Source organism: Pungitius pungitius, chromosome 16, assembly GCF_949316345.1.
Source record: "Pungitius pungitius chromosome 16, fPunPun2.1, whole genome shotgun sequence".
Taxonomy (NCBI): domain Eukaryota; kingdom Metazoa; phylum Chordata; class Actinopteri; order Perciformes; family Gasterosteidae; genus Pungitius; species Pungitius pungitius.
In genome coordinates, this window is record NC_084915.1 from 9,869,419 (window position 1) to 9,885,582 (window position 16,164).

The following is a 16,164-nucleotide window of genomic DNA, read 5'->3' on the forward strand; positions in this document are numbered from 1 at the left end:
GTTAAAATGTAACGTAAGAATAGAAAAAGGATGTCTTGCTGAAGTTGGAAAGATTATCCTTTAATGGGCAGTGTGAGTGGTGCTACGTGTCGCTAAAATGTTCCTGATCTGTAGTTTCTGTCCTCCTTCAATGGTCTTCAGTCAAAGCGTCTTTGGTGCGACCCTGAGGCCAGCCGGCTGGTAATTGGTTCGTCTGGTGTCTAACTGCGTCCCCTATTGGGCGGTGATGATCCCCCCCGTGACCTCGCCATTGGCTGATGGCTTCAACATGTGACCCAGGAAACACGATCTGTTACCACGGTTTCCTGACCCCGCCTCAAGGTCAACTTCTTCCTGGAAGTCGCTGGTGAAAGGTCGTGGCAGTGGAAGCCGATTGGCTGATGAGGTTTCACGGTGCTTCTTAGCCTCGTTTGCCTCTGGCTGTACGGAGCAAGCAATTAAATACACTAGCATACAACCACACAACTTAAACACACACACACACAAAGCCAGCCTTGCATGAAGGGTTGTGTCGTACCACGCACACACTTTCAAACACGGGCGGGAGTTGAAAGTAATTGTAAATCAGAGAGATATGAGGGAAAGATGGTGAGTAGTCTGGTAAACAGATGGTCTACTACACACACACACATACACACACACACACATAAATACACACAGTGTCGTATGGCGGCTTCATTGGCCTGCTGGGCCAACATCACACACTTCTATAAAATATATTAGTACAAAGGGGAGATCAATAAATGCTCTCACATACACACAATGTGCATGTATGCAAAGATTCAAATCCCAGCCGAGGAGAAGAAACTTTCAGTAAGAACTAAAAAAGGAGTCGCACAATTTTAGGCTTTCTACTCTTTCACGAACAATTTAAAGTTAATTTAGCGGACGAAGAGAAGGAGAGAAAAAAAGATTGAAAATAGAAGAGAGTGAGACAAGAGTTCAAAGCAAGAGACACAAAAAAGAGAGACGGAAAGGTGGACTTTTAAAACCAGATTGTAAATTATTGATCTGCTGGTAAGTGGATCACACATGTACCGCTACACACATGCAGATACACACATGCGCATGCACACATAGCCGAACACACACAGAGTCACTGAGAGTGGAGCCAGAGAGAAAGAGATCTCATCTCATAAGGGGAAGAATGAAGCAATAATTCAGTGGTATTGAACCGCTGGCTGGCCAGAGAATCGATCACACCACACCTCCTCTCTCCTCCACCTCTTGTTCTCCTTCTACGTCAGGCGTGCCTTTTTTTTTCATCCAGCTCCACCCTTGCACACCCTCCCCCCCTCCCTCCTAAACTTCCTTTGCTCTCCTTGGTTTAAGAACTCCCAAAAGATAACTAGAAAAACATCACCGCGGCAAAGTGGTAATAGAAGCACATACATAAGCGCAGACATGCGTTTTCTCTTTACTACTCCCCCCCTCTCCTCCTCTTCTTCTGCCTCCTTCTGTTCACATTTTATTGTGAAACAGGAGCAGAGGGTCTGTCCTCATGAAAGTTCTATGAGTATTGATCTGTGGGCAGCCCTGGACTCTGGGAGGAAGAGCCAGGCTGGAGGGAGCGTGATGGAGGACTGGACAGGGAGGATGGACGGATGAAAGTGGCAGAAGGTGTAGTTAAGGAAAAAAGGGGGGGGGGGGGCATCGTCGATGGAGGACGGGGAGGTGGAGAAGGAGAGAAGGGATTCGTGCAGAGACGCAGGCAGCATGTTCTTAGTTCCATGGTCAGGAAAATAAGAAATGATGACTGTTGTTGGAATGGTGGAAAACAACCATCAACCAACCAAAGTGGCTTTAGTTTTGGCTGTGACCATGTGACCACATCACTTCTGACCCATTGGTCACTGGAACCAAAGATCAGGAAGGGTAGCACGCTCCATAATGGAAAGGCACCAAAGCACTAAAGGATTTTTAGGAAAGACAAAAAAAAAGTTCATTGTCAATTTAACTTTGGAATGAAACGTATTTTTCTTACAGCTGCAGTTTTACTCCGTTTGATGAGGTTATATAAGTGAAACAAAACAAAAACAATGTGGGTCTTCATTGAGAGAGAAGACTAGACAACCCTTTCAAACTGATGCGGTTGTGTTGTTTGGTCGTCCAGGTTGGATGTTGCTGTTGTTCCTGGGACGTCTCCCATGTGTAGGACTGGACGTGTGTGTGTGTTCGGCGTCGGCGTGTGTCGGTGTGACCATTGTTTCTGTGGACGGACCCACTGGTGTTGCTGATACTTTTTACTGCTGATGTGTAATCAGTTGGATGGCTTTTGTTGCATTGATACTATTTCTGTGCAAAAAGAAGCCTGACCTTTTGTCTTCAAAGTACACAATGTCTGATATTAACCTCCACACACATACAGAGCGCCACAAACCCATAAACACACAAAATCACACACCCTGCAATGATTTAGGGAGCACATTGTTCTATCAATAAAGAGTCGGTTGGATACATTTTAGGCACCAAGGCATGACAACTACTCCAGGTCATCCTGTTGTGTACATATTGTGTATTTGTGAGTGTGTGTGTGTTATATTAAGAGTTGGCATCGGTTAAACGTCTCCAGAGATGAACAGAGCGTGTGTATCTGACACTGGCAGTTATTTCTGACAGTTGATATCCCACCGACTGTTAGGCATCTGTTTTTGTAGTTTTGTTTTTCTCAGCGGAGTTGAGCTTTCCGTTTAACAAACGCTCCCTTCTCGGCTCCTTTTCTTCCCATCTCCTCTTCTTTTAACTGAATTGTATTATTTTAGTCTACTTTTCTTCCATTTAGCCTGTACTTCACTTCCTCCTCAGTTCTCCTCGACCTGACTCCTCTACACCGATCATGTTGATGTAATTATAAATCAAAATGTGTACAGAATTAAAATATAAAAAAATCTTTTTTATTCAGGACATTTGAACATCTGGTATTAATGAAGTCATCGTGCTAACAAATTGAGGTGTTTGACATAACAGAAATCAGAAACTGTGATGTCATAATAAAATAGAGATACATATAAGACACACACACACGCAAATGCTAAAAGAAACTATACAACATCACAATATTATGTACGGATGTGGAAAGTCCCAAATATCACTCCAGCCGCACACGTGGAAAACACACACACACACACACACACACACACACACACACACATAGATGCACCCCATATCTACATCTCTTCATCTAGTGATGCCTCTACCTCTTTCTTCTTATCTTATTCCCAACCTTTATCTGCCTCACACACACACACACACACACACAAGGTGCACACGCCGTTAGTGTCAGTAATGGGCTGAAGACACATGTTCAGCACACAGACGTCTTTAAACTCCGACTGACAGAGCTTTCAGAGCCCGACTTGATTGACATGCTGATCGGAGAAGGACTAGAGAGGAACATAATTGCAACATTATAGTGCACACTAAGCATTCTTTAATACCCTTTTAAATTATACCCCTGGTGTTATTATCGTACAGATGCTTTTGACACCATGAGTTATTCCACCAGATCTTTTCATCCTTGAACATTTGCATGTTGTTGGGCTTCTATTCATGATGTTGAAAGTGGAACAGCGGTGTCCCACTTTGTAATTGTTTAAAAGCCAATTTTAACTAAACTATTTCCTCATGTACCTCATGGCATTATTTTAAACCAAATATTCAACTTTTCAGCACTCAAAATCATTTTCTTCAAGACAAGTCTATGAAGGTAAATCCCTGTCAGTTTCCGCGAGCACAAATAAGTGTAAAAGTCACAGCTGGGCAAGCAAATTATTCTTACACTTTAACATCCCTCCGTGCAGAGCATTAAGGCTCTTCCTCACAAAACCTTCACCTGCTGTTTTTCTTTTTGACAGGAAGCGGACAGTTAACAAATCATCACAACAGGATCTGTTGTTTTCTTTGTCATGGACATGTAGAAAGAGACAGAAAATGAGTCAAATGGAAAATCAGCACATTTAGATTGTACTTAAGACAAAAATGGAGATTTCCCATCATTTCTCATTGGTCAGTCTATAAGGCAATGCATTTTACAATATATGTGATATATTGTTGGAAATTGGTAGTATTCATGGTATTAGTTGATAGCTGAAGATGCACTGTTCTCCAGAATTTTCCCGGAAGTTGATGTCTTTATGCAGATGCTGTGTAATCTGCTGCATGAAGCTGGAGGAATTGACAAAGAGACCTCATTTTCTACTCCTTCACACTTTTTTCTCTTTGTCCTCTGCAGCATTGAATGAGCCGACCATTGACTACGGTTTCCAAAGGCTTCAGAAGGTCATTCCTCGGCACCCAGGGGATCCCGAGAGGCTACCTAAGGTACCCAAAGAAATGTACATTCACCCTTTGTTTGCACATTTATTTAATGCCAAAACCGGACAATGGACATAGAATAAAAAGGCTTCATCTTTTACTTCTCTGTAGCAGCTACACTGTCTGTGTGACTCCTACAGAGATCAAACCAGCAAATTCTCAGTCAACATTGAGTTACTCTGCGTTCAAAGAAGAAGCATAAAGAGATTACATTCATTCAAAACACTAGAAACAACATCTTTTCTTGTTTATGTTTTAATTGTTCGTTTTGTGTGTGTTACTTGTATATTTCTTTCATATTTCTTTTTTACACGTCTTTTCGAATCTCTTGTGGGTTGTCTATCTACCTCTTTGTGAACTCTGCGTGTGTGAGCTGCTTAAACCCGTTCACATGGACGTGTTTGAATCTGCTACAGATCAGAGTCATATCTGATTATTTGTTTATCAGCTGGAGATCAAGCGGCGTGTTTAAAAGATCAGCAGATGGAAACTATTATCACCAAACGTTGAGCGCGGCTTTGATTCCAAAACCTGTCATCGTGATCTGTACATGCAGGATGACTTTTAGATGTTTGTGTGTGTGTGTGTGTGTGTGTGTGTGTGTGTGTGTGTGTGCGTGTGTGTGTGTGAGAGAACATACTTAGAGCTTACCTATCTGGGTGGGCAGGGTCATGACCTTTTAAACAGCTGCCATTGATTGGCTCCCTGTCCCCTCTGGAGCCGCTCCAGGACTGGCTGTCTGTGCTGTGACATCATCAAAGAGTGGGCGCTGGTCATGATGTGATGATGTGGCTATGAAGCGACCTCATCGCCGCCCTGCCCACACCCTGCCTCCCGCTCATGTGTTAGCAATCTAATGTGCAATATCCCCATGAACGTGTTAAATACATCACGCACAAACTTCACGCTTCTAATGTTGTGAAGACTGTGGATCCATAGTCCCAATGGTCATGTTGGGAAAAGGGAGGATTACAATAAGGGTCATCTGACTGACATGTAGTGTATGTGTATGTTTGCTTGTCTAAATGTTTGTGGGTTTCATCCGAGAGCTTCTCTTTGGTTATTTGATGCTTCCTCTCTGGATTCAAAAAGAAGAGGGGTTTTGGAGCTTTACCTCCTGCATACTATTATTATTTGATTTATTTATACAGTTAATTGCAACCTGGACAGGGGGGCCAAGTGTGCAGTACCTTCAGACCATTGACAACATTTAGAGCATGTCCTTTAGGGGCACGGGCATCTGAAGAATCAGAATTCAGATTGTAATTCAGATTTCAATTGACACTTTCCCTGAACACACGAGTTAGACACTGGCCATGCTCTCCGTTTAGAACAATGTTCCTGGTGTTTTATGCGTTTTAACAAACACGGCGTTTTGGTTGTCACCACACACAGACTTGCCTGCGTGTTCGGAGTATCGATCAGTCCTTTCATTGCAGTTATTTGAGTTGGTTACAAGCCCATGAAGACACACACACACACAGACAGACAGACAGACAGGGCAGTGGAGTGTATGAGAGGATTACCAGTGGACAGACGATTCTTTTATTGTTCAGTGAACACTGAAGTGATTTTGCCCTCCACACACACACACACACACACACACACAAACACGAGTGTTCAGCTGCCAGTTTGTGTGAGTGCGATCTCTTCAGCATCCATCCATATGTGCACATGCAGTTGCTGCATATGATGAAACGCATACAAACAGGGAAGCCTCAAAACGCTCAGCCAGTAACTAATTAAGCAGAAGCAGAAATTCTTCTTTGGATGCACAAAGAAATCAATAACTTCTCTTGGCCTGTAGCGCTTTATGTTTACTTTCATCAGCAAAAAAAGCAGGGGAAAAAACACTCAGGTTTCAGAATATTTCTCAAATGTAATGAAAGAAGGACACAAATTGCTCAATTGTAGACCACTTTATTAGTGGAATGAAGTCAGATTTGATGTTTTTCACTGCATTTTATTATTTCCCAGGATTACATTATTATATTTAAAGTAATGGCATATTGTTGACACTGATACTTTAAAGGATTACTTGTGTTAAAAAATGTGCACACCGTTCTTTGTGAATGGTCTGAATGGTCACCCAGAGTGTGTCAGCCTCGATGGACTGGTGACTCACTCAGCTGGCCTGTGTGCCCCTCCATTTGATGATGTCACACATCGCACTGAGGTTGTGACTTCAGCATTATCAAAATGAGTAATTCTGGTGATGCACTGAGGAAACCTGCAATCTATATATTTATGTACAATGTATATATTTGTTGATGTTCACCAGTGAGGAGAATTGGTCTGAAACCACATGTTCTAAACACTCCCATCATGCGTATAAGCCAAATATGTGTGTGCATGTAATACTTGGAGTGCTTGCTTGTGTGTGTGTGTGTGTGTGTGTGTGTGTGTGTGTGTGATTGGGTGACTGTGGCCCACATCCCTCTGAGCCCAGATGTGCGGTATGACATCATCTAGGTGTGACCCTGCGTGTACGGCATCTCTAATGGGACATTAGAAGCGGATCAAGCAACTAATGTAGCCGCATTAGGGAGGAATAAGTCATGTGTGTGTCATGTCTTTGCTGGCACGTCACACACACACACACACACATCAGACTCAACAGATACTCAGCATTTACTCCTCCTAATGTTTACAATGTGTGTGTGTGTGTGTATGTGGTTTTCACATGAGAGCCGTTCATAACACCTCCAGTTATTTCCTTCTCTCTGCCAACACAGCTGCATTTTCTTACACATCTTTCAAATCGTTTCACTTGTCTCCGACTGTCCGTCTGTGTGTATATTTACCTGACACAGACAAGAATAGATTGTACCAAACATGTCTAAATGATGATTTAAATACACTCAAAGGATGTTGTGATTCTTTTTTAAAGACTGACCAGGCACGAACATGATGGGCACATGTCAGGCGCATACTCCATAAGCATGTGTCAACAGTTAAAGACAATGCAGGACAATCACATGAAACAAGACAAATCATATACTTTTAGATTAAAGCTCCAAATCAGGCTTTATTGCAGCAATTAAAGGAATCAAAGAAAAATCCTGCTGTCTGTGATTAACAACAACACATTTCAGAGTTGGTGTCTGTCACTGTTACTGTAGAGCAGCGAAGCACAAACCCAGTTCATCTGTTTGAACTGACAAGCAGGAGACAGCTTTAGTCCCCAATTTCAATTTCTTATTGACAGAAGTTGAAGGTCTTTTGAAACTAAATGATCAACAAAACTCTTTCATTCTGATGCATTTCAACACAATGCAGCTGGAAGCACTGTTCATTTGTGCAGGAAATAATCCGGCAAACAATCCTTTCCTATTTACAGACGCAACTTGGGAGAAATTAATTAGGTGATGCAATTTTGTGGTTTGTGATATTGTGGTTTCTAAATACAAAAAGACGTAAACAGGCAAAGAATTGTAAGCGCATTGATCCAGGGGCTTTGAGTGATTTAGTAGCAGAGGCCCGTATACTTTATAATGATGATATTACCAGAGGATCATCTTTCCTTCCCGTTTATCAGCTACTTCCTTACTGGAACCACTCGCACATTCAGGATCAGGTTTCTGTGAATGTGTGCGTGTGTGTACGTGGGTGTGTGTGTGTGTGTGTGTGTGTGTGTGTGTGTGTGTGTGTGTGTGTGTGTGTGTGTGTGTGTGTGTGTGTGTGTGTGTGTGTGTGTGTGTGTGTGTGTGTGTGTGTGTGTGTGTGTGTGTGTGTGTGTGTGTGTGTGTGTGTATGAGAGAGCCACTCAGCTCACCAGTCTAATAAGTGGAGGTTAGCGGAGACCCTGCTTGGCCATAATAATGTGTAAAAGATTGAATTTAGCACCATGGAGAGGCACACTAAAACTGCTGACTGGCACTGTGACCTCTCATATGCACACACACACACGCACACACACACACACACACACGCTGATGGAGAGGCAATATGTTCCGCAGGCACAAACTCAAAAGAGCACACATGCAGCCAACCATCAGTGTGTGTGTGTGTGTGTGTGAGAGAGATTTTCACACAGTGCAGGTTAATGCTGTGAAGAACTGAGTCATTTTTTCTCAGTGGTCAGGCCGCCTCACACTGTAGAAACGACAGGACATTATCTGTTAAACAAGACGCCTTAGAAGCCGGGGAGGGAGTCGAGAGAAAAAGAGGGACTGAGGGGGCCGGCAAAGCAGACGTGGAAAGAGATTAAAACACGAGATTAACTTTACAAACACTGGATGGTTTTTAATCACTAAATAAAAATCACGGCAGTCACACAACATCATTTTCACATCATTCAAGTGTGGTCTGATATGAACAGTAATACACTGTAGAAGAGCCTACAAAGCTCTTTAAATGCACTTTATGCTAGACACAAATAAATACACAGAAAAGCCATAGACTTGACAGCAGCATAATCTGCCGTTAAATGGAGTGAAGATACATTGTGTATTTTTACTTTTTCTTTTTCTCTTCTTTTTCTCAGGAGGTTATTTTAAAGAGAGCAGCCGACTTGGTAGAAGCCCTTTATGGTTTGCCCCATAATAACCAGGTGGGAATCGCACACGAGCAAAACAAGAAAATAAAAGGGTTGTTTTACGTGTCAGCTTTGTGGGAACCGTCCCTTTGTGCTCTGCCCCCTCCTGTAGGAGATCATTCTGAAGCGCGCGGCGGACATTGCAGAAGCTCTCTACAGCGTCCCACGAGGACACTCCCAGCTCTCCGGCTCCAACCACAGCGGCATGATGGGGGTCAACTCCTTCAGTGGGCAGCTGTCCGTCAATGTCTCCGAACCCCCACAGGCCAATCAGGGTGAGGCTATGAAAGTGTTCATTATTTTAATGTCAATGAGTTTGACCAAGAAAACTCACAATACCGCTTACAGTTTACTTGTAAGATATTTACAAGTTGCCTCTTGCGTTAAAATAAAAATAAATAAATTCTTCTTGTGAATGTATTAATATGGACGTGTTTCAGAGTAAACAGTCATCTTAACTGCTTGATAAATGGCCAACAAAATATTGCAGTGGTAATACAAGTTCACCGAAAGTTAAAATGCAAATGTAGTCAAATAAACTTTGTGACTTTGTGATTATGTAACATAGATGTTTTCTTTCCACCAGTCTAACAGAAGACATGCGATGGAAGAACATATTTTGTCTTCATTTACATTTAATGATCTGTGTTCACATAACTCCGACCAACTGTCTAACCTCCTCCTCCTCCTCCTCCTCCTCCTCCTCCTCCTCCTCCTCCTGCCGCAGGATTCGTGCGCAGCAGCAGCAGCGTGTCCCCTCACGGCTACGTGCCCAGCTCCACGCCGCAGCAGACCGGTTACACTTCTGTCACCAGCACCATGAACGGCTACGCGAACAACAGCGGCATGAACAACCTGGGAGGCTCCCCTACTTTCCTCAACGGCTCTGCAGCCAACTCGCCTTATGCTAGTGAGTGCGCATGTGTGTGTGTTTCCTCCACTGCCAATCCCACACTGCGCCACAGAAAGATACATGTTCTGTGAGCTCCTTCTCTTCTGTGGTGAAGGTTCTTACGATAAAGATCGCTTAGCAGCCACCAAAATGCTTCAAATGCAGTTACGTAGCGACTAGTTGAATGACGGGTGTTAATAATTGCACACAGTCATAGAAACCTTGCACACTGCATCTACACACGTCTCTGGACAGGAAGTGAAAGTCTCACATCCCGAATGAAGATTTCCCCCATGGGCCTTTCTGTCTCTGTGCATCCAAAAACAATCACCAATCCATTTTGTCCTCCTACCATCTCCTACCATCTCCTACCTCCTTTCCTCGCTTCTTTTCACCCGGCAGCCACATCTCTTCTCTCTCGCTTGGTTAAATGCATCCCTCGTCCATTTAGCAGAAAGCAAGAGGGAGGGAGGGTTACGGATTTGGATGGACCCCAGATGTTGTTTGTTTGCTGATATCTTTCTCATTGGCAATGAAGTGGTGAAATGAGGATCTGACTTTGGAAGAGTGGAACCATCCCGAGATGTCGTCCATTTGTCTCAAAGGTGTCTGATGTTCTTGCACTTGAAGCTGTTTCTGCAGGAACCCGACTTTATTACAAAGGGAATTTTCACATTAAAACACAACAGGCACTTTCCCAAACTCATCAAAACCAAATGGCCTAGTTCAGGCCACGAAGGCTAACCATTAAAGAAGGCGGGGCTGTCAGCATCCTTCTGACCATAAAGCATATTCTCAAAAGCCAAATTGTTCTTTTCTAGACCTTTATTAACATATCAAATTCTAATTTCTGAAACGTAAAATCACGAAAACAAATCTTTATGAACATGTCTCGCATAATGTAGAATTTCAGATTGAAGCCATGATTTTCAATGAAGTGACCATAATTTCTCTCCTTTATTCTCACCCTTCATCCTTAATCCATCCTTTGATTCATTACACCACCTCCCTCCTTCTCTCTTTCTCCTTATTCCTCCTCTCTTCCCTAAAACATTGAATTACCACCAGTTGTCCCATCCAGCCCCACCATGGCCTCCTCCACCTCTCTCCCCTCCAACTGCTCCTCCTCTTCTGGCGTTTTCTCCTTCTCTCCAGCCAACATGGTGTCGGCGGCCGTTAAGCAGAAGTCCGCCTTCGCTCCGGTGGTCAGGCCCTCCTCCTCCCCTCCGCCCTCATGTACCAGCTCCAACGTCAACGGCCTCCAAGGTAATTCGCCATGACGACAGCCAGTCAGTTAGAGGACGCCGGGCGAGAGGACTTCCCCAAGCAGATATTCTGCCATTACAGTCCCTGTTTTGTTTGACATTTGTCTCTGAAGAGACAGATGGTGCACGGTCGATGTTTAGGTCTTAGTTCAGCCCACTGCTCCGATCCAGACAGGAATATGATAACAACCGTGAGATGGATTGCATTGTGAAGCTGCTATTGAATGGAGTTACTTATTGTAAGTCGCTTTGGATGAAAGCGTCAGCTAAATGACATGTAATATAATGTAATGTAATGAGTGCTGTGAAATGTCCAACAGGCAGACATGCTCCCTCAGGATGAATTGTAATTACTACGCGTATAAAGCAATAGCAGCTGGTTCTATGCACTCTGCAGTGTGGGATGTGTTAGCTGTTAGCAATAAGCCAATCGCACCGTCCAAAACCATAAATGTGAGTTTCTGAGCGCAGATTATCGGCTGTGCAGCAGGCTGTGATGTCATCATTAGCGGCCCCTATTGGCCAAGGCCAGGGAGGGAGGAGTCAGCAGACAGTCACTGGTTGGATTAAAGGTGTTTTGAGAAAGTGCAAAGTCACTACAACCGCAAGAGCTCCTTGAGCGTTCAACTCTAACCGGCCATGCAAAGTATTATGCAGATTAGCCACAGACACACATGGACAACCACAGGCAATATCAGGTTGTTCTAATGAGGAAAATTTGACCTAAGTTTGCTTTTTGTAGTACTTCACAGTTTTGATCCCTCCTCTCTCTGATATCTAACCCTTGTTATATTCCTCTGACCTTACAACCTTTCTTTGTTGTTTCTCTCTCCTGCCTGTCTCTCTTCTTCTCTCTACCAGATCAAACATTTGTGGACTCTAGCAAGTACTCAACAGCCAACTCTCTACAAGGCCTGGCTTTCACCTGAAGTATGTGCCTCCACTATCTTTTCAAGTAGATTATTGTTTTTGCACATTTTAAATTAGTAAATTTACTAATTTCAATAAAGGTATATTTGCTTGTTTGACATGTTCTACCTCTGAATCATCTTCCACTCACATTACTAAACCTCACTCAACCCAACATGTCTTACCGGCCTCGTCTATCCTTTCTCCCAAACTCACTTCTGTCTCATCATCACCTCTGCATCCTCTTTAGTTGTACCCTTTCATCAACAACTCATCCCAGGGCACAGAGCAAACCTTTCTGTTGCCTAGTAACTCCTCCCTGTCTTCCAGTTGGCTACAGAAAAAGACAGGAAGTTATTTAATATTTACACAGACAAGAAAAAAGGACATTTGGCAAAGGGAATTTATTTCTCAACATTGCTGGCTTTGTTTAGCTGTGTGTGTGTGTGTGTGTGTGTGTGTGTGTGTGTGTGTGTGTGTGTGTGTGTGTGTGTGTGTGTGTGTGTGTGTGTGTGTGTGTGTGTGTGTGTGTGTGTGTGTGTGTGTGTGTGTGGTGTGGGAACTGAAAGCACAGCCTCAAAGCACAGCTGAAATAAACACTCCCCACTTACAGATACACACACACACTTTCCTCTGTCACACACACTCAGGGATCACACACTGGCAGCTTACCATGGAGCGATCGACAAGGACAGCTGTTCGACTCTCTTGACAGATTATAGGGGCGGTATACCTGTCCTAGGGTTTGTGTGCCTGTGAGCACCTGACAAACAAAAGAAACAGGTTCCATACACTTTACATACATTATATATGTTATAATATATAATGTGTGTGTGTGTGTGTGTGTGTGGGTGTGTGTGTGTGTGTGTGTGTGTGTGTGTGTGTGTGTGTGTGTGTGTGTGTGTGTGTGTGACTTTGGGCTGGGCTCTTTCTCTCACATGTTGACACCCATCCCTTGGGTTTAAATATACCATGATCTCAATCTCTCACACACAAACATACAATAAAATACACCAACTGCTCTCCTAAACAACTAAACGTGTGTGTTAACGTGTGTGTTTGTGTATGTTTATTTGTGTGGGTGGGTGTGTTTGAGCGAGCAGCATTGCATAAGTCCGACTTATACTGTATGATGTGTCCCTGCTCGATGTTACTGATTTATTGGTCTGTTGATGTTTTAAATGTCACTGCAGTCACACAGCTGCACAGATGTGAAGACATATTGATCTATTCATGAAAGAATTTTGTGTGACAATGAAAACTATTTGGCTGTGTTTTAAAAGGGTCTCTCCCTCTGTTTGTTTTTCCATCCAACAGCAATCCCGGGAATGATAGTTCCACACATGTAAAGGTGAGAGTGACTGTGTGTGTGTGTGTGTGTGTGTGTGTGTGTGTGTGTGTGTGTGTGTGTGTGCTTGTGTGCGTGAGTGATTGCGTGTGTGTCAGATGAACCAAGCACATTCACGCCGCTCCCTGCAGAGGATTTCGATGCGAGTCAGACTCCGGTCGGGGATCCATGTCCCGATCTGAAGGAACAAACCCAACTCAGGCCTTTCTAACACAAAAACAACAGCGAAAAAAACAAACAGTCGAAGAACAAAAAAAACAAAGACTGTTTGCAAAGAAATAAGTTGTTTGGACTTTGTACACCGTGATGCTTTATAGGAGAACGGCCACACCTACATTATGACTCTCCACAGACACAGGAAGTGTATTTATTTTGGAGATGATCCATTTCTTCCCTTGAATGACTTCTTTTTTGTGCAACAGTTAAAGTTTGATAGTCACCTTCTGACTGTATCTCACGTGACGGATTTTCTATTAATGAAGGAATATAATGTGAAGAACGCCTGATGATGATGGCGGGGACTATGATGATGAGGATGAGAATGAGATAAGGCTGCAAGATTCATAGAGGTTCAAATCCAGCCGACACAGACAAGCCAAACCAGACACACACTTTTGCTTCTTATTGCCAAATCCGCACCGTCTTCACAGACACTTTTTGGGGGCGAGGTCTTCCTCTGCATCTGAAGTGTTGAGGTGCTTCCCCGCCGGGTGCAGTCAAGAAATCCCCACGTTTCATCCAACAGAAGCTGTTGAGAGAAACAAATTCTGTTATTTGACAAGCCAGGAATAAAAGAAAGAAGACTTTCGGCTGTCGGTGGGTCTCAGGAGGGATGAAGTTCATAATGACTTGCGTTGGTTTGTGATCACCGGGAGCAGAAGAACTGACTCGACTCCTTCACTGAGACCTCCGGCGGCCTTCTTACCACATGATCTGCTATAAAGTCGCGGAGGATACGTTTTAAAGACTGCTGCCATTCTGTTGTGAAAGTCGCTTGAAATGTTTTGTCTTAGCACAGGACTCCTTGTTTTCCTTTTGGTTAGCTTTGTTTTTTCTCAGTTTATTTTGTTAGCTGGACATTTCTCTGCTTCTTTTCTCGCTTTATGTGGTGGTGTCACGTAATGAGTTCAAATCCACCACAAGATCAAAAACTAGTTGTTAAGGTGTAGGAACAAAAACATTATGTCGAGGTTTAGGATTACTGAAGTATTTAATTGCAAAAAGTCAATGTAGACTCTTGGATTCAAAGGGGGTACAAACACCAGTATATTAAAAATAAATCTGCTTTTGAGTTCACTTTTATGAATTTCCAAGTCTTGGGTTTTTTTGCACCGCAGGATAATTAGCCAGCAACATGTCTTAAATGCGCAGGCAAAGTACCTGATGAATTGTTGTGAAAGTCACTGTAGTGCGTGTGGTTCAACAGTCTTAATTATTTTAGGATTATGTTTTTTGGCCAAAGCCCTTATTTGAGACATTACTGCCTGATCAGTCTTACACCACATCTTCAACTATGTTTTTTTTCTTTTTTTAGGGTCATACATTATGCCATATTATGTACAACTTACGACGTTGCTTTACAGCCTGCAGTAGGTAGCATCCACACATTTATTTAACTTTATTGTTTGTCACTGACGTGACATTTGCCAGTGAATTTGGATTCTTAACCAGACAGAAAAACTAACTGGCATCCTATGCTGATAAAATAAACCCCTGATATTTGATCAAGATTAATGTAACTCCTGCTTGAGTGGATCCAGGCTGATAAATAAAGAAAGAAAATTCTAGATAAAATTCCATTATTAAATCTATAATGGGTGAAATCCACCTCCTTAGCCAGAAATCTGTAACTTCTTCAGAGCACAAATTCAAAATGTCCTTTTAAAGATGTTTCCCTTGATCCATCACTCATGTGTAAGGATTGCAACGTCATTAACCCTTTTGTATGATTGCGTTTGTTTGAATTATCAAAGGCCATACTTCCACTGCTGATTTCAAACCAACGAAATAAGCCATGTTGTCATGTCTTTTCATTTGTCAAGTCAGAAAAGCAGGCGGACATTGCTCCCTTCCCCTCATTTACCCTCATTTCCCCTCGTTTTGATTGTGCTTTTACTACTCTGTCTACTCGCCCTCTTTCTTTCCTTTTACAAAATGAGCCACTTATTTTTATTTTTTTATCTCAAAAATGGGTCTTGAGACCACTCTTCTGTTGGCGTCCACGTGTGCTCGTGCCTGCGACTGTGCGTCTGAGTGTGTCGTCATTTTTCTCTGAAAGAAAAATGTGATGTTTTGAAGTTAAAGAATGTTTTTCTTTTCATAGTACATATATAAATACCTGTACAGGAATAAGTACATCGAGGGGTTTGGTTAAAAGAAGAATGATCCGAAGCACTTGTCCAGCAACAGTTCATCATGGCTTGTCTGCGGTCAGAGTGGTGGTCATCGTCAATGCTCACATTTATCCACAGTATCAGTGTGGAGGGGAAGAGTAAAGAGGAAGCTACTGTAAAGATGATACTGTTGATTCTTTTTTTTTAATTTTAAACTTTGAAGTGTAAAATAACTTTTTGATTCTCTATATTTAATTAAAGTTCTTCTCTGTGAGAAAGGTGTCATTTTTTTCACTTTGCTGCTTGTCTGGTCAATCCAATTCTAGCGCAACATGGAGAGACACAGATGCAGGAGAAACGGTCAAGCTGGGTCACCTGCATAACAAAAAGTGAGAAATAAGGTGAATTTGATATTGGCCACAGAGTAAAAGGACAGCCAGTCTGTCTAATACCGTGGTCACAAAGTATCACACAATTTCAGCCCAAAATGGCCATTTCTGTGGCAACAAAATAAAGCGACTTTGACCCACACACAAATTTACAGAGAGTGTTTCTGTATATTCATT

At 42.7% G+C, this 16,164-nt stretch overlaps 1 protein-coding gene across 3 annotated transcripts in view; it reads left to right on the forward strand.

Moving 5' to 3' along the window:
• LOC119215640 (transcription factor COE1-like) overlaps positions 1-15,850 on the forward strand; it is a 65,768-nt gene extending 49,918 nt beyond the window's left edge. The window contains exons 11-17 of one of the 3 annotated variants that reach the window (XM_037467948.2): positions 4,232-4,320; positions 8,801-8,866; positions 8,964-9,126; positions 9,579-9,761; positions 10,899-11,009; positions 11,870-11,938; positions 13,235-15,850. In XM_037467948.2, the coding sequence (XP_037323845.1) occupies positions 4,232-4,320; positions 8,801-8,866; positions 8,964-9,126; positions 9,579-9,761; positions 10,899-11,009; positions 11,870-11,937 (680 nt within the window). In that variant the 3' untranslated portion in view covers position 11,938; positions 13,235-15,850. Of the gene's footprint in view, positions 1-4,231; positions 4,321-8,800; positions 8,867-8,963; positions 9,127-9,578; positions 9,762-10,811; positions 11,010-11,869; positions 12,239-13,234 lie in introns of those variants that run through there. The other 2 variants (XM_037467947.2, XM_062558135.1) reach the window with 2 other exon arrangements.
• The last annotated feature ends 314 nt before the right edge of the window (positions 15,851-16,164 follow it).